Source organism: Limanda limanda, chromosome 1, assembly GCF_963576545.1.
Source record: "Limanda limanda chromosome 1, fLimLim1.1, whole genome shotgun sequence".
Classification (NCBI taxonomy): domain Eukaryota; kingdom Metazoa; phylum Chordata; class Actinopteri; order Pleuronectiformes; family Pleuronectidae; genus Limanda; species Limanda limanda.
The window spans coordinates 37,610,816-37,637,836 of NC_083636.1; the positions used below are offsets into that span (position 1 = coordinate 37,610,816).

The 27,021-nt window shown below is 43.1% G+C and overlaps 2 protein-coding genes across 4 annotated transcripts; both read left to right on the forward strand.

The window, feature by feature from the left end:
- Positions 1-1,000: 1,000 nt before the first annotated feature.
- ulk1b (unc-51 like autophagy activating kinase 1) lies at positions 1,001-22,782 on the forward strand. Of its 3 annotated transcripts, XM_061071944.1 has the most exons (28): positions 1,018-1,071; positions 1,272-1,585; positions 2,519-2,611; positions 3,015-3,056; positions 5,969-6,001; positions 7,341-7,377; positions 8,591-8,764; positions 10,936-11,009; positions 11,330-11,431; positions 11,939-11,997; positions 12,623-12,705; positions 13,068-13,118; positions 13,633-13,724; positions 13,886-14,051; positions 14,327-14,381; positions 14,565-14,651; positions 15,110-15,241; positions 15,320-15,468; positions 16,342-16,592; positions 16,684-16,871; positions 17,256-17,377; positions 17,507-17,632; positions 18,131-18,315; positions 18,620-18,804; positions 19,222-19,340; positions 19,423-19,580; positions 19,728-19,863; positions 20,105-22,782. In XM_061071944.1, the coding sequence occupies exons 2-28, from the start codon at positions 1,496-1,498 to the stop codon at positions 20,158-20,160; spliced, it is 3,045 nt and encodes a 1,014-aa protein (XP_060927927.1). In that variant the 5' UTR covers positions 1,018-1,071; positions 1,272-1,495; the 3' UTR covers positions 20,161-22,782. The 3 variants fall into 3 exon arrangements, with proteins under 3 accessions (XP_060927921.1, XP_060927935.1, XP_060927927.1); XM_061071938.1 differs by having other exon boundaries at positions 1,001-1,585; XM_061071952.1 differs by having other exon boundaries at positions 1,001-1,585; positions 13,889-14,051.
- A 1,141-nt stretch (positions 22,783-23,923) lies between these two features.
- Positions 23,924-26,969, forward strand: si:ch211-222n4.2 (uncharacterized protein LOC101885505 homolog). Its single transcript, XM_061075767.1, is given in 6 exon segments — positions 23,924-24,269; positions 25,374-25,421; positions 25,825-25,942; positions 26,167-26,365; positions 26,447-26,564; positions 26,788-26,969. Coding segments are annotated over 6 exon segments (1,011 nt in total).
- The last annotated feature ends 52 nt before the right edge of the window (positions 26,970-27,021 follow it).

The window sequence follows — 27,021 nt, forward strand, 5'->3', positions numbered from 1 at the left end:
TGACATTCTTTCTCATTATCTACACCTCTCTTAGTTTTTGTCCCATAATCTTACATTTTTATGGATTTTAACTCAACTGTGTCCAAAGATGCAGTGCATTTATTTTACCACCCACTTCTCGTTCCTCCTCATTATTCTACACAGGGGTGAGTGTCATAAAAATAAAAGCTTATTGTCGAGAATGACACTTTTATACAAAGCAGAAAATATGTTTAGCTCTGTTCACGTCCCCTCCAGAGTCCATGATGAGAACTGTGGGGATGATAATGAGTATTGTGAATACCCATCACTCCATCTAGTGGTGAGTGTATCAATAATGACTGTGAGGTCACCATTTCATCTTCAGTCAGGGGAGTAAGGTATTATTTCCTCTTAGAAAATGTATTAATCCAATATAAATGTGTAAAGGCCTTTAGAAGGGGAAGCTTAAAGAGGCTTTTATAAACTTGTGGAAGAGACTGCTGCTAGACATCAGAGAAACTGGTTCAGTAAACATCTTTAAAAGAAAACTTCAAACACTTCTCTTTACTTATCTTACACAAGGCTCATGCTTTCATTATTTGTATCCCTGTCTTTCTTTGCAGTCTTTATGCATTTCATTCTTTTATATATTTTTTTATTCCAAATGTTTAACATGTTCTTACGTTACTTAAAATCTGTTCATTCATATGAATGCTATTTTAACACTTAAGCACTTTGAGCTGCATTTCTTGTATGAAAGCTGCTGTACAAACAAATGCGTTTATTATGTGTATTATTGTTGTTGGGGGTCCTATTTGTTTTTAATCTTGCGTTATTGATATTTTATTTTGCTTTAACTTTGTAAAGCACTTCGTAACGTTGTTTTGCAATGTGCTTGTTTTATTATTAATACTATAATGTTATTATTATGATGATTATGATGATTATTTATTTCGTGACTCAGGGCCCTGCTCGGCTGACGTCACACCTCCAGCTGTAGCCCTGCCGCGCATGCGCAGTGCGTCGGAGGCACGCCACAGTCTGTGTGTGTTCGTGAGGGAATCGAACCTGTGACACTCAGCTGGGACCACCATCGTGTTCACAGCCGCGGTGAGTCACTGGACGCGGGTCACGTGTTCTCACAGCTGGACGTCCTGAGCTGGGGTCGGTCGCAGCTCGGCCGCGGGGACGCGCAGCCGCGGGGACGCGCAGCTCCTGGATGTAAACAAACCGCAGCTCACCAGCAGCTGCAGCCAGCGAGCCAGCGACTCCATCTTTCTAAACAAAGCAACCTTTCCCTGCTTTTTAAGTTCGTTGACTCGATGGAGACGAGCTCCAGGCCTGGGTACGAGCCCCAGCGTGCGGGACCATGAGAGGAGAGGAAGGTTCGATGCCCGCGGCCAGTGAGAGAGGGGCCGACCATCCGAGCTGCTGCAGCCGCCGCTGCCCCCTCCTCCGCCCGCAGAGAGCCGCCGACCCGAGGCCTCCTGGTTCCTGCTCCTGGTCCTAGAGAAGAAGAAGAAGAAGGGACAACATGGAGACGGTGGGGACATTCGAGTTCAGTCGCAAGGACCTGATCGGACATGGCGCATTTGCTGTCGTCTTTAAAGGGAGACACCGAGAGGTCAGTGGTCAGCCTCTCTCCCCCATTAATATCTCATATTCATCCTATAACAACACACACACACACACACTCGAACCTCCAGCAGATTAAAGGTGGTTTAAATGATCTGTGCTCATTGTTCCTGGTGCATTTCCTTTCACTTCCCCCGGTTTGTGTTTGTTTCCATCGTACGGCCTTAAGAGGCCTGGCAGCCCAGACAGGATGTTCTGAGAAACGAGAGCTAAAGGCTCAAAAAACTGCAATTCCCTTTTTTAAATACACAATTTTCTGCAGGATTGTCAATTTGTAAAGAGTCTTTACTTCTCAAGAGGCTTATAATGCACATGATGCGCGTCCATGAGCGTGGAGAATGTAAATATAGGGCAGCAGACTTGTATTGTGTCCAGAAGCCTGAGGCTGGGGCCAGCAGGGATCATGTTAACATGTCCCACACTTCTAAATAAAGAATATACAGTTGAGAGTAATTTGATTAGATGCTGTTATCATCATGTATCTTCTGAGAGAGAGAGAGAGAGAGTCAGGCCTGCAGCTGCTCTGGGGCTTCATCTGGGAATTTGCATTGCAGTTATGTTGCATCAACATGAGAGGATGACACATATTGATTGTTGCAAATATGAAAGTAAAGAGTCACATGCTGCAAGACTGCCAAAAATTGATGTGGAGACCTCCTGTCTGATTTCAGCGGGAACCACATTTCATTAAGAAGAGAAGCATATACAGACCAACAACCATATTTTTAAATAAATATATGCTTTAGTGTTATACTTCATATAACCTACTATGTTACTTGTGGTAGAATCCACTGTTTCTTTTATCAATGAACGATTCAAACATGTTGACTAGCTGTGGACGTTTCTACCTGTGTATCAGGTTTTCATTCACCAAGTGTAACTGTGCAATAACGATGATTTTGTATGTATCGTGTGCTTCCAGAAACACGACTGGGAGGTGGCAGTAAAATGCATAAACAAGAAGAATCTGGCCAAATCCCAGACCCTGCTGGGGAAAGAGATCAAGATACTCAAGGTAAGTTCCCTGGTTTCCAGTTGTCATAGAATAAATACTGAGAATAGTATCCAGGGCAAAATAAGACAGTAGCTGTGTCCTGGAACCTCAACATGTTTCACTGTGATATTTCCAAGTGTTATAAAGTGTTTCTTACTTTATTTGGCTGCTTATATAATGCTCAGCGCCATATTTTGCTGTTTTGCATGTAGTGTTTCAGTATCCAGCCCTGGAGAGCAGCCAGATGTCAGAGTGAAATATGAGCAGTGATTATCTCTGCATGTTTATCTCCTCGGAACAAGGAGATATCATCGTGAGAGTAAATGTCCCAGGAACAACACGGGAGCCTGACTGGCTGCTGAACGTTTCTGTTAAAGTCAAATATGTGCATGCACAACAATGGCTTTGCTTGTCCTTCCTGCAGGAGCTGAAACATGAAAACATTGTGGCGTTACTGGACTTTCAGGTATTTAACGACACACTCGACACCCAAAAAAACCGAATAGATTACGTCCGTTTGAACAGACGTCTGTTTACACGTTTAATCATGGCACACTTTATTGTCCCAGTTTCCTCAGCGAGCTCTCCGAGTGGAGCAGATGGTTTTGCTGGATGTGACCCACTTCTGTCTCACGCATGCTTCAACTGTTTTGTTTTCACTCGTGTAAATGAGGCTTTTCTGCATTTCTCCTCTGCTGCTTCCTGCTCGAGCACGTTTCCTCTCGGTTTTTCTGCGTTTACAGCGAATCCTCGTTAAAGTTTCAGCGAGTGCCTCAGACTTTGTGTCAGGTTAGAAGTCTGTCATCATCCCCCCCGTGTTTACATTCTGTCTGCAGTTGCATGGCCTGTCCCTGCGGCTCCCATTGATCCGGGAAGTGTAGTGTCGTCCCCTTTCGCTTGCCTCAGGCGTTTCTTCTCATGTGTGTTTACTCCTCTTTTCGTGGAACAAGGCAGGTGCTTAGGGTTCAGATCAGGTGATTAGGTGCAAACACCCAAAAAGAATACAACCTGAATCCACAATCCCAGCGATGTTGTTGCTTGTGTCCTAGTTACCAGTCGCACTTAGGCACCCCTTCCCGATTGTTAAGACAGCACAGCCCCCACACAAATACCTGTCTTAACTCACCAGCTGCCTCTTTTGTCTTTGTAATCCACGACTCTGCCTTCTCGTCAAAAAACACCTAACAAGCAGGTTGTGCTGATCCAGGGTCAGAGAAACTTGGAACAAATATCTTTAATAATGTGTTGCAGCAACGTCAACACAATCCAACTGCGTCAGTATCATACTTTAACAGAAATATTTCTGGTCTCACTCTGTTGGTTTTTAAATTATTTCTGGGCTATTGAATTATTTCCTTTATCCTGTATGAAATCTGCATCTTAAGTGAGAGCGGATAATGTAGGTTTTCCGAGATTTGTTCTATTGATTCAAGTTTATGTTTCATCCTCTAATGTTATCTTTAGCGTCAGAGGGCTTAGTCACCAGGCACAGGCACGAACAGTGAAGTCGTGACTAATTATACATTGTTGAATTGGTGGAAAATAGGGAATTAACTGCTTTGCCTTAGAGCTCCTCTTCAGTATCTCTGCAATCAGGTCTTTGCTCAAGCACGACCCTAAAATACTCCTCTCTCTCTAATCTTCATACCCACCCAGTCACTGTGTCACTTCTCTGGGCATTTGAGGTTTGAACTGGTGTCTGATTACAGGTTTGTCGTCTCCCAGCTGTAAAGAGTGTAGACGTCCAGAGGAGGGGGGGGGGGTCCTAACACTCAGCAATTTAACTAGGTCAGGAGGAAACTGAGTCCAAAACAAGCAGTGGACACCAGAGAAATGCTTTTACTTTGCTTTTACTTTTCAAACTTCCCCAGATTGTCTCACACAAACTGACTCAGACATACTGAGGGAGTCGACTAATTGGGTGTTATTGTCTGAGTTCCACAAGTTTTTAGCCAATGCGACAAGTTCCTGTTTCGAAACAGGTTTTGAGCGAGTAAGGCAAACAGCAGCTGGATCGTCTGGGCAGAGGTGATAATGGGATGTTTATTTAAGAGTCGCAGTTTCCCTGTGCAGCCCTCACTGAGGACACTGCACCTTTTGAACCAGGAAATAGCTGACACCTCAAAAGAGACACGGTGCTGTCTCTCACTGTTGTGCATTGGGTCATTTGCATTTCATTCACCCACCGTGGCATCGTACTTAATATTTTTATTGCAAGTCATGGTGCAGAGAATCAGCCTGTGGAGGAACCAGGCACCTGGTCGCCGTCCATCTGCTATAAAAACAAACAGAACAACCAACTGGTAGAAGGCCTGACTCAGCTGAAACGCCAGAGACGCTCTGGCCTCTGGTGGATCCAACAAGAGATGAGGTCAGAGCGTCAGTCATCTGTTGCCATGTGATAAGAGGGAGGCCCCCCCGCTGGTTGTTCATCAGACCTCGTGTGGGTTAGAGAGGATCGTAAAAAGAAAGTAAATAACTGATGCTATACCAGTTGCTTTTACTTCAGTGCTGTAAATTCACGCCCCTTTCACTTCTTTGCTGTCGTTGTGGGAGTTTACGAGTTAACGTTACAGTCGAGCACCTCTCCCTCTCTCTCTCTCTCCCTGATTCACCCATTGTGTTGATAATGCTGTTGACAGCCGAGCCAACTGCTCCGATTCCCTAATTGTTTTTGGCTCAGCACGAATGTAGAACTCTGTGTTGTTGGTGTTGTCACATTTCTAAGTAAACAACGCAAACAACAGGCGTCACTTTTTGTCTGGTCTGGAGCTTATTATTCATTATTAATAACTATCTTAATACAATCGACATCAATAGTAATAACAAACAGACAAATATACAAATCGTTTTTTTTGCATTGTGCCAGTACTGTAGGGAGGTATAACACAAATAATTGATCTGCCTCAGATTTGTAAAGTGTTTGTCATTCTCTGCTGAATGTAAAACCTCAACCATGACTCCGGAGCAAAAATCAATCCTTAAACTTTTGAAAAATATACTGCGACTCATTGATATTTTCATTGAGTTATTTCAAATTAGAGAAAACAGGATATTAAAATACAAAATAAATCGAGGCCACTTCATATGTGTGTATATATTTGTGTCCCATAATTGATTTTGATATAATTTTGGCATTGATTCAATTTCAACTTAGAATTTTAATCAGACTAGTAGCTTCACTTGTGTTTCTTCTTTTTCCATTCTCTCTCTCTCTCTTTAATCCTCCTTTTCTCTGCGACCCTTTGCGACTGTTGCTTATTCCTCCAAACCTCCAGCTTAGTTTCCCCGGACGGGATCAGCCTCCCTGTTACTTTCTTTGTCTGTCGCTGACATGTGTTTGTTTACATCCCCCCCTCTTTTCTTCTCTCTCTTTAGGAAACTGCCAGCTCCGTGTACCTGGTAATGGAGGTAAGCTCTCTGTGATGTGTGTCTTTGTTTGCCGAGCAGCTGTATTGTCAGCCCTTGCAGGCAGCTCTGACAGGGCCCGGGCTATAATTAGCTGTGTCCTCAGGCATCAAGGGGGATAAGCGACCGTCAGTCAGCCATTCAGCTGCTGCAGGTTTTATTCTCTTCACCGTGGCCACATTTCACTGGTGAAGTGCCAGAGTTAAAAAAATATACTTTTAAACAAATCATCTATAACTTGAGTTTGAGGAACTCTATTTTCTAGCCTGCTCAAATACAATAATACTGACATATTGATCATTTATATAAAGATGGACGACATGATGGCTCCATAAAGTGAAGCCACTTTTACTGGCTGCAGTATAGGTTATAAATCCTGCTTCCTCCAAGTTAATGGAAGGGACATGGACCAAACTAGTCATTTCAGATAGTTCTTATCACACTGATTTGTTCAAGTGCTTGTGTTTTCATTAAGTTTGGTCTTAATTAGTTATCTGAGACTGACTCACGCTGCTCAGATACGACTCTCAGATACATATACAGTATACTTATGTGAGCATGCAGCAACTGACAACATTGTTGTTGGAAAGCAGCCACGGATGTGTAAAGTCAGGCGAAGTTCAGCAATGGCCAAAGGCATCTTCAGATCCCAAGATGCAGTGTTCACATTCACAATGAATACATGTTCTGCTTGAAAATGTGAAAATGGTTGGAATGTCTTTGGTAGTAAGAAAGTTCTTTATTTTGTTATGCTCCATGGATGACTCCACATTCTAAAGTTATAGAAGCAACATAAACAGCAAGTGAACATCACGTGACGCCAGTGAAACTCACTTTGACTCTGTAGATACTGTGTGTCTGTTTGAAGAACATTTACATCTGCAAAGACATAATATTGACATGGAGTCACGTGTCCTTTTAATGTCACTCAATATTTGAGATTGGCTGCAAAAGAGCAAATGTACAGAAGTGTAACGCAGATATAAATAAAGCCTGAAAGAAACAGCAGATGCATTTCTCCAACTCATGCGATTTATTACCATCTTCACTGTTTCTGAGTTGATCTCTGCATCTTAGAGAAGGAAATGACTGATGCAGCCTTTCAGAGACACACCTGTCATATCAATGATGTTGGGAATCAGAGCAAGGTTATAAATCTGTAACACAGTCGTCAAGTTTCTCCTCGGTCTCTCTGCTCCCCTCAGAGACCGGGTGATGTCAAAAAACGTATTTCCTGTGTTTACACATAAGGTATCGTTAATACTTGTGTTTTCTAACGTGATTCCGTTCTGTCTGCTTCATTTCCCCTCCCTTCTTCTCTCCCTCTCTTTTCCAAACCCAGTACTGCAATGGGGGGGACCTCGCAGACTACTTACACTGTAAGTGCAGCAATTCATCCATGTTCAGTAGAAAAAGACATTGAGGCAGTTGGTGAAATATCATGTTTGTTACTTGATGACAAGGAATCTCTCCACTGTGTGAAAAGCAAGATCATACATGTTTTTATGCAAACAAGGTGAACAGGTTTAAAATAATATTATCTGCGAGTGTTTTTATAGGGAGGGAACCATAGAAGCTATAAGATCCATATTGGCATGGGAGTTGTTTATTTTGATTTACAGACCAGGGAGGAGTAAGTCTCAGTGATGTGAAACTTCTTGAGTGAATTCCGATTCTTCCCAATAACATTGCAGACAAAAGACGGATTCTAGTGGGCTATTTTACCACTGGAGCGGTGGCTTAATATTAAGTAATTAAATATAAAAAATACATGAAATAACTAGTTCTGGCTCTCTTCCACAACAATTTAAAAAGTATATGAAGTAAAGTATAGACTGAACGGCATCCACATCACTACTCTGTCTCTTCCAGTCAGACCACAGGAAGCAGCTTTTTTATCTTAAGTTTCAGGAACAGCTACAGGAACTTTAAGTACCTGAGGCTTAAAATAGAGTTTGACATACTGTGTAATACAGCTCACAGAGAAACGTGCCTCCTGTGTTCTCCTGTCTTGATTCATCATACACACAGTACGTGAGACAACACCTCTTTCCAATGAGTCAACAAACAGTTTATCCCAGGTTCACCACATCTCATAAATCACTGGACTCTGAATAGTCACATAGTTCCACTCGTGTTCTCTGATCTGCTAACGTTGTCCTGTCAGGTACCAACCCACACTCTAAATAAAGATCCTATTCCGATAACTCAACTGCTCTGGCTAAGAAAACATTTTTTACAAGTGGTTTTGGATTCACTTCCCACTGTGGTCAGTAAACTACAGGTTCTCCTGGTTGAACCTGGCTTTTAAAACTCTGTGAGGAGCGAGGTGGAGTCAGAAAGTAATTCAAGAGAAGGGAGGAGCTCCGTGTGGCACCACTGTGAGATGAGGGGGGGGGATTGGAGGGGAAAGGAGACGAGGAGCAGGAGGTCACACGGGGCCGATGTCATCGCGTACACAAATATTTCAACAGATGATCTGCAATTTGAGCTGCAGATGTGGTCAGAAAATATTGCCATTTGAGAATTGAGCCTGCCCACTGTACCCCCACCGATATACCAACCTTTATTCTGATTTATGTTTCTCTGCAGCCAAAGGCACGCTGAGTGAGGATACCATCCGGGTTTTCCTGCAGCAAATCGCAGGGGCCATGAGGGTCCTGCAGTCCAAGGGAATAATCCACCGGGACCTCAAGCCCCAGAACATTCTGCTCTCGTACCCACAGGGACGCAAGTCGCACTCCAACAACACCTGCATCAAGATTGGTAGGTGTGATGGTGGGAGGAGCTTGTACTTAAAAACATCTGTAATCATAATGTATTCTGATGTGCATTGTATCACAGCACATCGGTTTCAGTTGTTGTCTTTTAACACACTGGGGTTGTCACAAAGTGCTACAGGGTGAAAGCGATTGGCAACAACTTTATTTTATTCTGACCTTTGCGGAAGAAACTGCAAAAAAAAGAAAACTACATAGATTGATAAAAGTTCAATGGTCATCTAGAGTTAGTCAATAATCGACATATTACACTGAATAAGGTAAACAAGCCGCTATTTGACATTATCTGAACTTATCTTAGCCCTTAACCCATAGAATCTGATGGTTAAAATGTGTAAAGACGGTAAGAAATAAAATACTTCTTCACTCCCACTGTGAGAAGACAGTATGTGGGTGTACGTTGGGATTTAATGGGAAAGCACCAGGAGCCTCTACGTGAGCAAACGCTAATTGAATTTCGTGGGGCTCCGTATGGAAATCCCTCCAGCGCAGTAAAGCTCGTAACAGCAGTTTTATTGCAAGAGGACCTCATAAGGATTTTTTTATCCCAAGGCAATTGATTCCACTAAGATTAGAAGACTAATCTTGTTAGAGGAAATTTATTAGATGATGCAGATAATTTTTACATTTTCCTCCGGCGGTGTTGGTAGTCTGGCTCTGACACGGCACACCAATGGAAAAATACCAATAGAGAGAAAACCCAGTCACAGATCCAAGAGGTATGTGTCTGTTTGACCCCGAAATATGACGTTTGTGTAACAGCAGGTAATCACCATGATGTTAAGTGTCATGTGCAAGTACAGCGTTTGTGTGTGTGTGTGTGTGTGTGTGTGTGTGTGTGTGTGTGTGTGTGTGTGTGTGTGTGTGTGTGTGTGTGTGTGTGTGTGTGTGTGTGTGTGTGTGTGTGTGTGTGTGTGTGTGTGTGTGTGTGTTGCTCGGATGTTTGGGAACTCAGCTAATCCTTAAGCCCGTTAATTCTTTATTTTCCTCTGGAGAGAGTCGGTGGCCCAGCGGGACTGAAGTCTGAGGCTGGTGTCGAGCTCAGTCACAACAGAGTGTTATAATCCTTATGGCTGCAGGAAAAACACACACACGCACTGTACTTACACAGATTCAGGTATACACATGCACATGAAGCAGGGGACTACTAAAATCGATTTGTTGACTCTTTGAATAGGCAGCATGCTGGTGCTTAAGGAAGTTAGGTAACCTTTGTCTTTGAGTATATATATATATGTACTCAATATATATTGATTAGGATTCCTATAAAAACTGAGCTACACAGCAGTGAAGCTCTACTTAGTGGATATTTTACTAAGCCATGAGAGTAAAGTGGGTCCAGAGTGATGATGCTTCATTGTCACCAGTAATCACACAATAAAGTAGAAGATATGGAGATAATATTAAGCTCAGGCTGCTAGAATAACATGACAAATAGTTTTTATCGGTTTTATAAACAAACCGACCATTCAGATGAGATCCTGTAGCAGGAAAAAACTACTTTTTCTGAGCACTATCATGAGCTCAGTTTTTCTCAGGAAAGGTCTTTTCTATTTTTACCTCCACCAAGGAGGGTTTGTTTTCAGCCCTGTTGGTTTGTTGGTTTAGCAGGATTATAAGGAATGGACTGAACAGATTACCATGAAACTTGGTGAAAGTTTTGCACACGGGTCAAGACAGTGTCCCATACACTGGTGCAGTTCAAGACAAAGGGGGGGAATTCAGAAATGTTTTATTTGTTGCTTTCTTTGACATTGTGTTTTTTATATATATTTTCACCAATTTCTCATGGAATAATTCATGGATCTTGATATTTGAGGAGACTGTTGGGCCTTGGGAGAGGTATATGCTGTACTTGGTGCCATTCTCGTTGAAAACAAATAGACCAATCTGCTGAGCATCGACAAAAATGACTTCCAGAGCACTATGAGCTATTTCTCTTGTTTAGCAGCCATCTGCAGTTTTTCTTTAGAAAGGTCTTTTCAATTTGTTTCTCTTATTTAATCATTTTATTTCTGTCCCTGGGATCAGAGCCTGGGCTGGATGGAAATTCAGCTGCATTTGATTCTTGCACCAAATGTTAACTCATCCATCTTTTGCCTCTGCTTGTTCTTTATCCTCCACTTCCTCCCCCCCTCCCTCCCTCCCTCTCTGCAGCGGACTTTGGCTTCGCCCGGTACCTTCAGACTAACATGATGGCGGCTACGCTCTGTGGCTCTCCTATGTACATGGTAAGCGTTTGTTGTTTTTTATATATACAGGAAAAATAGCCAAAATCATCATTGTGTCAAAGTTTCAGTTGGTTGATCAACCCTAGCAAATTCGATTTTATGGCTTCTGTGTGTTCATTCATAGCGAAGGTTAACAGGGTCCATTATGGGCTGTTTATCTTAATATTCTTAGTATTAAACAGAAGAGCTCTAGCTCTTGGTAATTGAAACCCATCTCTAAAAGTATCCCGCATAGGAAACAGTAATGCAGCTTTGTCCTCCAGCAGTAATTATGAAAACTCCCATCATCTCATTAAATGTTCATGTTTTTACCTCACCAGGCTCCTGAGGTCATTATGTCCCAACACTATGATGCCAAGGCGGACTTGTGGAGTATAGGGACCATCGTGTTTCAGTGCCTGACAGGAAAGGCTCCTTTTCAGGTAAACACGTCAAATTCCTCGGTTGCATGCATTGCAGATTATCTTCTTCATCTTCCTCCAAACGAGCAGGAACCCGGTGACTTGTCCAATGCTGAACAAGATGAAAGATGAAACCTTTTGGAAACTTATCTTATCTAAACATATCTTAAACCAGCTCAGCAGCATTTCAGAAGCTTCCTGACTGTGAAGCTTTGTTTCACTGCCTCGTTAACAGGCATTTTTAAACATGCTCTGTGGAATCTGTGCAATGGCAACGCACTGGCTATAAAATGAATGTGACTGTAGGATGACCCTGTGCTACTGCTACGTCTGTATATGCACACGCTCACATTCTGTCTTGTAATGTCCAAAATATTGGCTTTAATCCCTCTTTTTACTTCATATTGAATTATTTCAGTTGTTTTATTATTGTTTTTATGCTTTTGTGAAGTAACCAGAGAGTGTGACATAAGTAGAGCTCATCCTTATCAGTATTGTTACGTCTCTCCTATCCTCTGTCATCTGCAGGCCAGCAGCCCTCAGGACCTGCGGCTGTTTTACGAGAAGAACAAGAGTCTCAGCCCAAAGTGAGTTAGAGTTACACTGACATGACAACATGGTTATATTGTTATTTGGTAGACGTCCTGAAAACACTGAATTATACCATTCTTTCTGCTGTTGTGTGTTTTTGCTCATCAGAAATTAGCACATTTCCTGTAATGCATCTTCAGAGTAAAATAAACAACGAAAAGTGAAGTTCTGGCCAAAATTAGGTTTTTAGCGCTAACCCCCAACGTGCAGTTTGCAAATCTCACCTTCTAGAGAGATGCTGCCAGCTGGCTGTTCCAACAGCTGAACAGCAGTTAGTTTACAACGTTGTCAAAGATGATGAGCCTCCAACAAATCACCCCCACCCACTCTTTCTAAAGCACAGGCTCTGCAAAGGTTTAAGATTCTTATTGAAAGCCTGTCGGAGAGTCCTGTGATGAGGAATGTGGACAGATACACAAATAGTTGGAACAAATCATTATCAAATCATTATTTAATTTAATTGTCACATTACTAAGCGACTAAATTCACTGCAGCTAAATGTGTTTCCTTATCAATAACAACAGGTGTCTGTCGTATTTTGTGACCATTACAGATTCCCCTTGAGTTTCTCTTTTTTTCTGCACAGCAGCAAACAATAATTACGGTGTTCTTTGTTTGCAGCATCCCCAGAGAGACGTCCAGTCATCTGAGGCAGCTACTGCTGGGTCTGCTGCAGCGCAGCCACAAGGACCGCATGGACTTTGGTGAGTGAACATCAGAATGAGAAGTGATACAGTAAAATGAATAGATCTGTGTGGTGCAGTGAGTTTTCACCGATGACCTGAATAGTTCATTTTGCCATAAATGGGTCGGGATATGTATTTGTAGATGGTGATCTAGTTACCCAGGCAACAGACGTGGGAAATGTTCCTGTGAATGTGACGTTTCCACTCAATGAAGAAGTGCTAGATTATGAAATGTCACCCACAGAGCAGAACACTGTGCATGTGTCTGTGTGTTGTCTACACAAGAAATCATTATATTTGCATCATGTGCTCATGGTTACATAAATTCTCCTTTTCCACAAGATTCTGCTCATTACATTTTCCTCTTCTGTTGTTTGTAGATGAGTTTTTCTCTCATCCTTTCCTGGAGGCGAGCTCGTCAGTAAAAAAGAGTAAGTAAGAATAAATATTATGATGCCTAACAGAACCTTGTTTGAATAATTCTCACTAAAACACGAGTTCAGGTTTGTAATTATTTTTGTGAATATAAACAATCCTCAGTAAAAAGTCCCCGAAACATGTCATCCTTCAAATCCATGACTTATTCTTGTAGAAATCAACAGAAAACTTGGAAAACACTCGCTAGTTGGCATATTTTTGTAAGTGCAAAACTGTTTTTTGCACTTTTTTTTTGCACAGTTCTTCCAAAAAAGAATGCAACCCAAAATAATAAATTCTTGAAATTATATCAAGATTAAAGTTTTCATCCACATGATAAACTAATTGCATTATAGTCCATTGTACACCCATATAGTGATGAACTTGATAAAAACCTAGTGTATTTCCGTTAGCAACACAAACACCTGTCATGGTAAGTGACCTGGTTACTGGTCCTGTAAACAAACGTTCTGCTTACGTTCCTTGGGTTATCTAACAAATATGTTGTGTGCATTTTTTCTGTCACAGCAACTCCAGCTGTGACCATGACCTGCTTCCCGAGCTCTGCGTCAGCCAGCTCCTGTAGCAGCTCCTCCACCTCTCATCTCGCTTCGCCACCGGTTTGTGTTTATTGTTGTACCCCTGCCTCTCTGTAGTTCTTCTGTCTGTATCTGAGTATTTATAGTTGTGTGTTCTTTATGTGCAGTCAATGCCTGTTTGACGTCCTCTCACTCTGTGCTTCTTTGTGTATCTGCTTCGTTCAATCTCTCCGTCCCTGCAGCAGTCTCTTGCTGAGGTCCAGCACTTGCGGGCCAAAGCTCTGGCCTCCCCTACCCAGGAGGCCACTGGTTTTCTCCTCAAGGACTCGTCTGGGGGGGGCGGCAGCAGCAAGAACTCCTCCTCCTGTGACACGGATGACTTTGTCATGGTGCCGGCTGACTTCCCCGGTAAGAAAACTGTTTTTTCATGAAATCTCCTCCTAAATGTCAAACACAGCTGTGCACAGATTCAGCTTTGGTTCCAGCTCAACTGGATGAAGTATTTGAAGTTCGAGTCTATATATTTTTTATAGACTGGCTCTATGTGGCATTTACAGCGTTTCATAATCTCTTTTTTCTGGAGTAGTGATGCGCGGATGCAGTTAGAACCTTATTTTCTTCAGAAAGTTTCTTATTCATTTAATAGATAAATATTCTGAGATTTTTTTATTCTGGTTTTCCAGCCGCTGAGCTGACATGTGAGAGTAAAGTGCTGCAGGACAGCCTGATGACCAGTGGGTAAGTGGGATTGACCATCACCTGTATTTTTCATCAATTCTACCTTATTACAGAATACAGTGAAATTAATTGATATTCATTCATTGGATTTATATTAAAAGTGAGAACATATTTCCCTAAGAAGATGCACCTTAACAAACGTGTCACAGTGTGTCTCCTGTTTCTTTTCCTCTCTGTAATCAGCTCTCTTCTTGCCTCTGCTGGTCTGTGCAGTCAAGTCAAAACACCCCCACGCTCGCCCCCCCACAGCGGCTCTCCCAGTCCTGTCAGGTAACAGCACTGAGCTGAAAGTCTACATTTCTGGTCATGCAGGTTTAGAAACTAGAACATGTGGTAGAATGGAATACTTGAAATTCTCTGACACTTGTTATATGCTAATGAGTTGACTCAAGCTGAGAGAAAATACTAAATAGAAATATTGATAATTAGTGGTGATCAATGCTAGATCTGCATAAATGTACATTATACAAACGCTGAAAGTTGAAACATTTCTGCTGAATTTTTAGGATCAGAAAAGAATAAAATAAAAGATTTTACAATGTCTTTAATTAAAAGATCATGTTTTCTTTACAAACACTCAGTATGGTTAGTCACATTGAGTACTGTTACACGTACTCCTCCACATTGAAACACGCACAGACACAAACACACACACACACACACACAGTGTCTCATCTTGTCTGACAGTTTCCCTTGGCACACTCTGTTCCTCTCACTGTTGCTGGCAGGCCTAGCGAGTTCTTGGGAAGTAACTATGGAAACCAGAGCAAGTCATCTCCTATCCCAGTCCCCACTCAGGTCCAGAACTACCAGCGCATGGAGCAGAATCTGCAATCTATTAAACAGGATGGCTCACCACGGTCTGTATCCCCCCCACACACACACACAAAATGCAGATGACCTGAATCAATGAATGCTGATGAACTTGTTGTCCTCAGGTTGTCGACCCCGGTGCGTCGCTGCAGCAGTGGAAGCTCGTTGGGCTTCGCTCGGCTCGGACCTTCGCCGCCGCACGTGCAGGCGACTGTCACCACGACCCGCAGACTGTCGCTGGGAGGCGCTCGAACTTTCCAGCTGTCGCCTCAAGGTAGCTCAGAGGATAGTGTTCACTTTCAAAATCACGTTCGCAGATGCAGGTCACACAGTTTTCCCCCAAAAACTGTATCTCGGCTTGTGTATTGAATACAAAGCTCCAGTGAGCATTTTGTTTGTTCTATTGTAACGGAGCTGTGTTGAATCAATGAGTCCACCAATTGATTAGTTCAGCAATACCCTCGTGTCTACTTGTGACCACTCGTTATGGGCAATGGGTTTCTACTGTGTAATTCAGCAGGGACAGTTTAATTTGAAGGGTTTTTAGAGGCTTGAAAGAGTAAAAGAATTCAGTCTCTCACAAAAAGAGATAAAAACATAAAAGTCGGGAAGAAAAATGGACCCAAGTCTTTTAAAACTTTTGTTTCTCTCTTGGTTCTTTAATCATCTTTTGACCCTGCAGATTTACTTTGGGACATCTTCTGGTGTCCTGATGAGCAAGTTAGGAACTCACTGGATTATTTGATGAAAACTTGCATCAATTAATCCTTTAAGCTCCTCATATCTGAGGGTTTGAATCAGATAAATTCAGGTTTGGAAGTGTTTGTTGGATAAAACAAGGAATTGAATGATTTTGGTCTGTAGTTTTGAGAGTTATTGGCTGAGAAGATGAACTGCCTACACACAGAGACATCCTGTCGTCTCCTCTGTGCTTCACACTTTTCCTCAGTTGTCGGACATGCATGCCAGCAGAGCAGTGGGAGAGTCAGACAGGACGTGTCTGTCTCTGCCATCTCTTTGTAGATTTGTTGTTATCTTGTCTGGTCTGACATTTAATTTTTTTTTGCAACACCACCTTCTAACTAAAGGACAACGAAAATATATATGAATACATCCAGACCTCCTTCTGCCCTCCCTTCTGTTTCAGCTCCTCAGCACGCGGAGCCCAGGCCGACTTCTCAGCAGAGGGCAGGACTGGGAACCCGGCTCCACAGCGCCCCCTGTCTTTCCGAGTGCGTCACTGGTGGCGCCAGGCAGAAGATCAGGAAGCAGCACTCGGACCCGGTGGGCGGCCCCTCGTCGGGCCTGATGACCATCCGACCTTTACACTCGTCCCCCAGACTGAGCGAGCTGATGCAGCGCAGCCCTCTTCCCACCATCCTCGGCTCCCCCTCCAGGGTCAGTCGGCTCCGTTGAGATACACAGCACTAGAAGAACACATCCAGCAGCCGAATCCGACCACTGATATAGCTCAACTGTCTCTCCTCAGGTGATCCCTCCGTTTGAGTTCCCCAAGCCTCCCAGCTCCCCGAACCTGGTGACCTTCCTCACGCAGCAGGGTCTGGTCTTCGGCTCTCCGTGCAGCAGGACTGCCCCGGCAGAGCTCGGAGACCCAGGACATCAGGCCCAGACTCAGGTCATCCACCGACTGAACGATGACCCCAAGAGCTTTGGGAGGTTAGTTTGTTGTTTCTGCTTTTGTTCACCTACAGATGCAAGACACATTTTTTTATATGGTTTCTATTTTCAAGCTGGAAATATATCGTCTTTCATAAACCATTCATTGCTGGGTTTGAATTGTGTTTTAATTTAATTTCAGGTTCTGATTTGTTATTATAGCATTTCAAGCATAAATACATCACATTTTATCAGAGCACCTGCAGATCTGTTGTATTTCAAGACAGAGATTAGAAATCATAAAGCATGGGAGGAAATAAATAGCTTAATAAATAGTTATAATACATATTTAACAATGATGTTGGTCTAATTTGTTCATTTTATTATTTTTTTTAGTTTATTTGCTCCTATGTTCTCCGTTGCCTCCCCATCTTTCCTGTGCAGGTCTCAGAGTGCCGGCCGTCTGTCTGACATGCTGCTGATGGCTGCGTTTGGACCGGGCGGACCGGGGGGGGAACGAGGCAGCGCAGAGAACCTGACCCCGGAAAAAGCCATAGAAATAACAGGTGAGAGACTCTAGTTGATTTACCAGTGTCTGTATGTAGTCAGATTTTTGTTTTTGAACACTAAAAACTATAACTCTAAGTTGAAGCTCAACCTTTACCTTTTAGTTAATCCTCTTCTCTCTCCTCTAGTGCCCCCCGGTGGTGGGGTAGGCCTTGCACCTGGATCCATTAGCCCTGCACAGGTGGTCTTCACTGTGGGCTCTCCTCCCAGCTGCAGCACCCCACCTCAAACCTCCCGACAGAGGAAATACTCAGGTAGCACATGCACACAAGTTATTTGTTTTAATGTTGCCTCTGCAGCAAGTGGGAATCAAACCACACATCCGCAGCAACTTTAATATTCTGCTCAACATGTTGTACAACATGGAGCACCGGAAAGCTGCTGTTTTCAATTTCCATGATGTGAAAAATTAATTAAAGTGATTGTAAAAAGCATCCAGGGTTGATTTTCAGCTGACCCTAGATTTAAATGAAGCCAAGCTGTGGAGAGATTTAGTTCCACTCAGGGAGTAATAACCCAAATTGCTGCTTTTCCTAACACAATTTTCCAATTGGTAATTAGACTATTTATGGGAATAAAAACTAACTTAGTGGCTTGATCATTAATTTTAATGCAGCTATTCATTTGAGAAATAACAAGCAGCGTAGCTCGGGTCCACATGCTGATTTACCTTTTTATTCAAGAGCAATGAAAATGACACATGATATGAAAGGATTTTAAGTCTCACACTTCTCTTTTTCTGACTCCTGCAGGCTCATTCATCTCAGTCAGCCCCGCAGGCTCCTTCACGAGCCGCTATCCTCAGACAGGCACCTATCTGGACGGCTTCGAGGCTCCTTCCAGTCCTCGCTACAGCTTCACTGATCCCATCACAGCCAACATGGGAGGCCCAGTAACCTTTGAGGCACCGGAGCTGCCTGAGGAGACGCTGATGGAGGTGAGGAGCAGGTTTCACTCTCAGCTCTGGAAAGTAGAGATAAAGGAGTCATCACTTTTTATTCTAAGCATGTATGAAGTGAGGATTTTTTTTACTCCAACCTGGGGGTTTGTTCAGCTTTCCTCAAGAGAGTGTGGAGAGAATATTAGAATAAAAGACAGCATGAGGTAGTTCAGGTGCCTGTAGCTAAAGTTAAAATGCCTGCGTCCTGTTTAAAACTTGCCTTCAGACTGAATGACATAGTCCCCATCTGTTTTCCTCCGTTTCTAATTCTAATCCCCCCCCCCCCTCTGTCGGAGCGCAGCAGGAGCACACGGACACGGTGCAAAGCCTCCGTTTCACGCTGGACTTCGCCCGCTGCCTGATGGAGGTGGCCGGCGCCCGTGGTATCGCGACGGTGGGGGAGCAGCTGGAGGTTGCTCAGGCCTGCCTCGGTCAGCAGCAGAGCCTGGTGGCCGATCAGATAAGCTCGCTGAGCCGAGAGTGGAGGTGAGGCCACATCAAGTCCGGCTGGGAGTCTTTGTGCTGATGGCAGTGATACTGTTAATTCCCTCTGAAGGGAAAGATACGTCTGGCTTTGCACAGTGACTAAGCAAATTAGTAAAAAGATTTCTACATTGAGATTTTCAGCAGGCAGTGAGCACATGTGCCGAGTCTACTCAAAACCTTTTTTTCTGAATGCAGAGTTGCAGCAGAGCAAACAGAAGCACAGTGACTGAAATGCAATCGGCTGAGACATTTCTGTTCTGCTGAGTAGTGAACTGAGGAGTTTGAATGTAGAGAAAGAGGAAGATTTAGATCAGGGGTCTCGATTCTTGTTTTTAAAGACAGCTGGTGGCAGAGATTGTGTTCCGTGCCTTACATTGTGTAATGTGTGTGTGTTTGTGTGTGTGTGTGTGTACACAGTCATGCAGAACAGCTGGTTCTCTACCTTAAGACTGCAGAGCTCGTGTCCACTGCCTTGCACACAGCCATGGAGCGAGTGAAGCAGGGCAAACTCTACCCATCCGCTACAGTCAAACAAGGTATGAGCCATTTCCTCAGATAAGAGAGAGATGTCGCACGTGTCGGAATAAATTTGTTCTTAACTCTCTGTCCTTCGCACAGTCGTGAGGAGGCTGAACGAGGTGTACAAGTCCAGCGTGGCGTCCTGTCGCACGCTCAGCACGCGTCTGGAGCGCTTCTTTTCCAGGAAGCATCGTCTAATGGACCAAATCAGCTCCATCACAGCAGAGCGGCTGCTGTTCAGCCACACCGTGCAGATGGTAAAGCTCAGAGAAAACTTAGCAGGAGTCAGTCAGACGCTGCATCCGTGGGCATCCAGTTAATAATTAGTGTTAGTTACTACTTGAATGTGCTCTCTAATTATTATTCTGATCAAGGCTCAAATCAAGCTGCTGTTGTCGTCCCAGGTTCAGGCGGCTGCGCTGGACGAGATGTTCCACCAGGGGGAAGCATCGGTCCTGCGCTACCACAAAGCTCTGCTGCTAATGGAGGGCTTGTCTCAGCTGCTCACTGAACAGGACGACATCCTCCGTGTTAGCAAGTGTAAGTATGTCCATCGGCTCATCTTACACAAAGCAGGGGCCATGTCCACTTAGCTCCGGGTACCTTCCATGAAATATTCATCCCTGCACCATTTTTTTCTCTGATGGTAAAGTGGATATTTCCGCCTGGGCAGGTGTCACAGAGCTAAAGCTGCTCGCACACAACAAACCTGCATGTTTTTATGGACGTGATTTATGTTGAGCCACTCACTGACACTTTCCCTGTTTCTGTGTGTCTGCAGGTAAGGAGTGCATTGAACGCCGCCTCACCGCTCTGCAGTCAGGACTCTGTGTCTGAGAGTCGGACTTCTGCACGGTGGACTTGGATCTCAGTTTCCAAATACTTCAGTCTCCACAAAATATTCTGTTTTCACCAAAGCCTCCAGCTCGTCGAATGGCTTTGTCTGTTTGAACAGCGGCAGTGACTTCCCCCCCCAACAGTAAACCAGGCTCAGTGCTGGACATGAAGCACTTGGGCTGTAAATGAATGTCCGCGGTCTGGTCTCTGTGAGAGGACTGTGCTAATGGCACCCAGGATGGTATTTTTTGGATTCCTCTCACTCGGCGTAAACACATCTAGGAGCAACTAATGCCAAGTATCCACGTTCAGCTCTTAACTAAATATAAACACCTAGCGCTGCAAGAAGTAAATATAGGCGACACGCTTCAAATTTGCAATAAGCAAATCTGTAGATAAGATCAGTAGCAGGAGGGAGGGACCAGAGTTCTGCTGTTCACCTACATGTCGGACGTTTGCTGAGGAAGTCCAGGAGAGAGTCATGCTCATCACACGTTTCTTTGTCTTATACCCTTTGTTCGCTTTGCTCGGTTTGTTCTGTCTTGTTTTTTATCTTATTGTGACTAGTTGAAGGGATGTAAATAAGACGATGTTGCAGTCGGTGACCGGAAGCACGTACAGGTACTTTTACAAAACAGTTGCCAAAAAAAGACTTTTTAAAATGCAGTTTTGTTTTTGCTTTATGTTTGATTTACTAACCTGGTTTGCGAAAAAAGAAATACTTGTGTTGACATTTTATTGATTCTATATTGGCTCAAGACCAAGTCCCCTGAATAGAACAACAGGATACTAAAGCCAAATTTAGAAAATGGGCCCCGGAAAATCCTGCACCGTGCACGTTATAGCTTTTCAAGAGGGACTGAAACTGGTCTGTTCAGAGTTTCGCAAGTATAATCAACTTTGAATGTAGCGCTGACAGGAGAGAGACACCGTCAATATTATCCCGATGTTAGCTAACTATCATTTTCGACTGATCCGGGAGCTAAATGTTTTTTGCACTGTTAAAGTACTGTAGCTTGAGTGGAAAATGCTGAATAGTTTGCTGACATTTCTGGACAGATTTTGCTCATGTAGAGATTTTCTACTTCCCTACTTTTAGTGCAGTTTTAGTTGAGTTTCTGTCCGAAGCTGATGTGTGTTAGATGTGTGAGTGTTGACAAAGAGATAAGCTATGAAACCGTAGGAAGATTTATTCAGGACAAAACGAAGGAAAAGGAAAAATTAGCTTTACACTGAAAAACAAAAAAAAGATTTGCATCTATAGTGCTGTGTTTTATTTGAGAGTAGCTAGTGGGTGGTGATGTGTTTGGTTTTCTTAAAAAAAGTGATGTGTTGATTTGGAGTGCTAGTTTTATTTGTGCAATGCTGATATGGACCTTCGACCATACATCCCCTTAACTCCCCTGAACTCTGGGCCAATGGGAAAGGTCAACTTCTACTTGAGTTGCTTTGGAGGAGACGTTTCCGTGTGTGCATGCGTGCATGAGTGAAGTTGTGGCGTTTGAGGTGTTTAAGTGGGATTTTCCCACTTTTTACATACAAAACCAAATCCACTGACAAATTGAGGGCTCCTTTTGTGTGACAGGCCCAGGACGACTTTCTTTTCCCTGAGCTGAATCATCCTGTTGTCTGTTGTCACTTTATTAAGAGGGTGAATAAGTTCATATTTTATCATTTGTGTGGTGAGGACTGAAGAAGAGATGGTGAAGCCAGTGTGGCAGCAGCAGAAGAAAATAGAGGAAAGGGTTTTTTTCTTAGTGAAGATTTCTCTAGATAAACATGCCATGTGTATTTGATTTGTGGCCTTTTCAGTTTTGTCAGAGATCTTTAGTCTGAAGTTTTCTTTGACGCAACTTTACCGAGAACATTCTCCGTGTGTATTCATCCTTTCTGTGAGTGTACATTCCGTATATCAGCTCATCCACAGACTCCACACGTGATGCTGTGTTCAGGCAGGACACTGTGACTTTGTCTCAGGAGATGGTAGCAGAGGGTGGTGGCCTCTTTTCTAAAAACCCAATGCATGTGTCACTTTTTATGTTCCCTACAATCATTGCTGTCAGCCCTCCTAATGACAACGAGGGGCTTGTAACTGCCATAAGGATCATTTGCGCAGCAGCTGAAATTAACAATGATGGAGAACAACAGGTAGTAGTACAAGGACCTTTCCACTCTGCTGAAGTTTCCTCGAGCAAGTAACTGACTCCCGACCAGCTCTTGGATTGCTGTTTAAAGTGAAATTAAATGTAAACATCATAAGGATTAAGCCTTTGCTCTGTGCACTCCCACGATAATCTGTCATACTCTCTCCGTATGTTTGCAAAGAACATACCTGAATGTTTTCAGTTTCATGTTTTGATTTCCCCTTTTTTTCTGTATTTCCTGTACATATTGTAAATTAAGTTATTGTTGTTATTGTATATATATACAGTATAAATGACGCTGCAGGCATAGAGAGGGCAGAACCATTGCACCTGCACATTTCCAAAGAAAACGCCTCCTTCTTCCACGTTGTCACAAAAGCAGTTTCAAGCTGTCGGACACTAACTCAGCGTCCCTGTGTGATGTAACCTTCACTGTTTGAGAGTTGCAACATGAATAAAGTGAAAGGACAGGTCTTAAGATGATGTGAGTTTTCTCTACTGATGTGTCGCCTCAGTTATGAAGATGTTTTATTTGTTTTTGTACAACAGGAATCCTTATATGGCACTTTAATTTACTAAGTCCTCAACATCACCATGGCTGCTTTAGTCTTGGAATAAATCAGATTACTCAGTTGTCCCGTTATCTGTGGGATGAAGCCTCTATCGTGCCGCTGACCCATTAAACCAAGTGTAATGGGACTTAACATAAAGTCCACTTAAAGGAACATACCAGTGTTTTAACATTGTTCACATGAGCCTCTTACCTCGGCCAAAGAGGTTCAGTTACATTTGCATTTGTTTGTGTGTTTGTCTGTTTAATAATCAAATTTACTACGTTTTTCCTCTATTTAAGATTGTGAAAAATTACATTTCTGTCGATATTACCATTTACATCACAAAGACTTTACAAAGATAAGATAAAACTTAATTGATCCACACACCATGAGAATTCAGTTATTGTTATTGTGGATAATTTTAAATTTCAAAATAGCCACAAAACAAGTAGAAACTCAGAAAGGTGTTTAGTTTGTCCAGTTTGGGCTACTGTAAAAAAACATGTCGGCCTCTGTAGAGAGGATTCCGCCCTGATGTGGATATAATGTATATTAATATACAGGCTCATTCTACGGTAAAGAAAACAAATTGGCATAGTTTGTATGATTAACACACACTTGTCAAAACAACACTAGTGTGTATTTATATTTAATTTCTGCCAATAGATCCGTTTAACCTCAATCTTACACTCTGAACCTTTAAGTGTGTTTTGTGCCTGGCACTCGGTACCGCCCCTCAACTACACCCACCAATCAGAAAGTTAGTTTTAAACACTCCACCCCGTTTGATTGGTTGATGCATCTGCCACTCCTGATGGAAGAGGGCGGGACTTGCCTTGAACTCGGGCGGTCTGATTGGACGCCCGGTTGTCAGGGCAACGTTGTGTATGACCGTGAGTGAAGCGCATGTGAACTTCGAGAGTCATCCTGGGTAATTAAGCTGCTAACTAGCTAACCAGCTAACTAACTAGCTGGTTGATACTGGTAACGTTAGCTTGTCCTCACTGGGAGCATGGTTGACAGTTAGCTTGTGGTGCTAGCTCGGATGCTAACTTGGTTAAAGTCATGATCCTAAAGCCGGGGGGAGCCACCGCCATGTCAGGGAACAGCCTCCCACCGGTGAGCCACCTGCCGCACTGGACCCGGGTCGGGCGTCCCGGGAAACCGAGACATTTACCGGCAGCGAACCATCACCTCCACCAGCACCACCTTCAGCCCCTCCAGCACCTGCAGCCCCTCCCCGGGGTCCCGGAGAGGGGACCGGGGCGAGCTGCGGAGCTGCCCGGGCAATGCGACCCGGATCCCCGCGTCGTCTCCCTGGAGAAGAACATCCAGTTCCTGCAGCGGCAGCACAGGGACACTCTGGAGCGGCTGCATGCGGAGGTGGAGTACCTGAGACGGGAGAATAAAGGTGAAGGTGGTGGGGAAGGGAACCGGGACCACAGCCTGTGTGATGTAATGGAGACTTTATAGGAAGTCACTGGACGGTGCAGCCTAATAATTTGGGATAATGAGCATAAATAATTCACATGTTTATAATATAAGAATGTGGCAAATGCTAAATGCAAAATAGCTGTCTTCCTGTTCGCGTTTTTCAAATTGCACCCATAGACTTTTTTGTTTGTCTGGTCATGATACACATGTGTATCGATTTTTGGGATTTTGCGATTTATGTTGTGATAACACTCATCTCAATTTGAAGTTGGCCTAATGTAAGCCCTTGTCAAAGTACCTCAAAGTAAAAATGTGGATCATACAAATACTATAAACGAAAACAGTAGCTACAAGAGTGAGGAAGAACGAGAGAAAACTATACGTGATGTTTAGAGTTATGAAATATAACAAATTAAGATGGTTCAAGATGTTTTTGTGCTCAGATTTGGCTTGTGAGACTTATAATAATAACAAATCTTTATTTATTTAGTACTTCCCTAAACATGGTTGAAATGTGTTTCACAGAAAACAAATCAAATCATAAAACAAATAAAAGCCGAGTAATAAAACAATAACAAATGAATAACAAAACTGAATATGGGAAGCTGCTGACTCAGTCTGTAGTATTTCCTCGGGCTGGGTGTTCCAGAGCCTAAGAGTTTAGAAATAGAAAGATATGTACTTTTATATTCCCAGAGGAAAGTTGCAGTGACATGGACAACTGACACAAAGCCCTCAAGGGCATCAGATCATATCAATCCATATCATTTATACCCATATTTTCAAGGCATGAACCCTGTAACCTGTGGTGCCTGTTGTATAATGAATTCAAGTTAATGGCAAAGACCTGTCCCACTGACAAGGTGCTGACACGAGAGACATTCAATCCAGGTACGGTGGTCACATAGCAACTCCAGGGTTCTGAGGGTTTCTCTCAGTGGGAGGTGAACACAGATCCGATGTCATGTCACTGAACAGGCCTCATGCTGGTCCATATAACTTCATCTCCACCCACCAGGAGACTTCCCAGTCTTCTGGCTTTGCATCACACACTGAATTTCTCTTGTTATGGATGTTGCAGAGTTGCAGTATAAGATGATAATGGAGCCTCCCAAGTCGAGTAGAAAAGGTAAGGCACACATCTTCTTAAAGGACTTTGATAGATTAAAGCAGTCATGTTTGATTCCTCTCTGGTTGTATGTGTAATTTTATATTTTGATTAATTCAACTGAGAATGAGTTTAAATAAATAACCCAATTGGGAATGTGTGCTTTCGGCTAATCCTCTAATCCTCTAAATCCAATATTACAACAAAACACTTATGTTAATTAGTTTGTAAGATGGACAGAAATTAAGTTCTGAAAGCGATAGCTACCATGTAACAAAATATAGCAAGACCTATTTCAATGCAGTATATCATCACTTCAAAGCCACTGCAAGAATAGGAAGATCCAGGTTGTTATGTGAAATCCTGCATGGTAAATAACATTAAGACCTGAGCGCTTAGCAATACCTGACCATCTTTCTTCCAGTACCGACACATAATCGACGAGGTGTTCGGCCACTAACTCAGGGAAGAGAAGCTCAGACAGGACTCTACCTGGAGGAGCAGCTACAGGACACGAGACCATCACAGGACCAGGCACTAAGGTGAATTTCCATCCAGCTTAATATAATATATTAAACTTAGCAGTGTTGAAAACCTCTGAGAGCCTGGTCAATAACAAACATATTATATATCAGGTCTTGTCATACAAATAAGGCCAGTGAATGGGTTTGAGTCTCCTCCCACAGCTGGATATATAACAACTTGGCAACCAAAACAGTTTGATGACTTAAAGTTTGAATTGATATTATCTGACTCTACTGGGAAGAAGCACAGCAGAGGGCGGTGAAATTCTGGGATCCAAACGGCAGGACCACGGCCCAGAGGTGAGGGGCGGGCTCATCACTTCATTACAGCCTCTACGGATTCACAGAAGCCCCTCCCATCCGCCGCGTGCTCCCACAATACAGGAGTGTGAGGTTATCATCCGCCAGCTCTACAACGCTAACAGTCTACAGTCTCAGGAAGTAAGTACCCATCAAACAGAATATTCCAGTGTTGTGCAATTAAAAAAATCTGGTATTTCATGACCACTATGTTTCACTTAGATTATACGTGTGAAGTCTCTGCTGAGAGACATTGTCTTGAGCAAGAAGATCACGCCAGAGAACTACATTCTGACCAAGGCCTACCTTGTTGATGGCACTCGGTAAAGTGATAAAGAGCATTTTCACTTTCATCATCATCAACATACAGTACAGCTTGAAAAGAAATACCACAGTCGGGACTAATATTTATCTCATTTCAGCAAATTAACTGAAGAAAATAAATTTCCAAAACTTACTCTTCAGACGTATCCAGATAAAATGTATGTATATTCTCCTCCTACGACGCTTTGTGATTTTACTGTATATAAAAAGGTTTTCTATTCATTTCTATTGATTTGCCTCGATACAACACATTTCTCAAACCTCTATTCACAAACAACATACTTCCTCTCTCAGGTCTGAACCCTCCCACTCTGGCGTGGTCCTCCCAGCACTCAAGCAGAGCCTCAGCTCCACCATCGCAGAAAGACAGAGGAGAACTCGAGCTGTGCAGAGAGACCGCTTTAAAAGGACTGTGCATTAACCGGATCAAAACCACCACAGCATCAGCAACGTCATCCACAGGGGCGGGGTTT

Coding starts and splice junctions, on each gene's coding strand:
- ulk1b (XM_061071938.1), top strand. CDS start 1,496: ATGGAGACGGTGGGGACATTCGAGTTCAGTCGCAAGGACCTGATCGGA. Junction 1,586..2,518: donor TTAAAGGGAGACACCGAGAG/GTCAGTGGTCAG, acceptor GTGTGCTTCCAG/AAACACGACTGGGAGGTGGC. Junction 16,593..16,683: donor TCCTCGGCTCCCCCTCCAGG/GTCAGTCGGCTC, acceptor GTCTCTCCTCAG/GTGATCCCTCCGTTTGAGTT.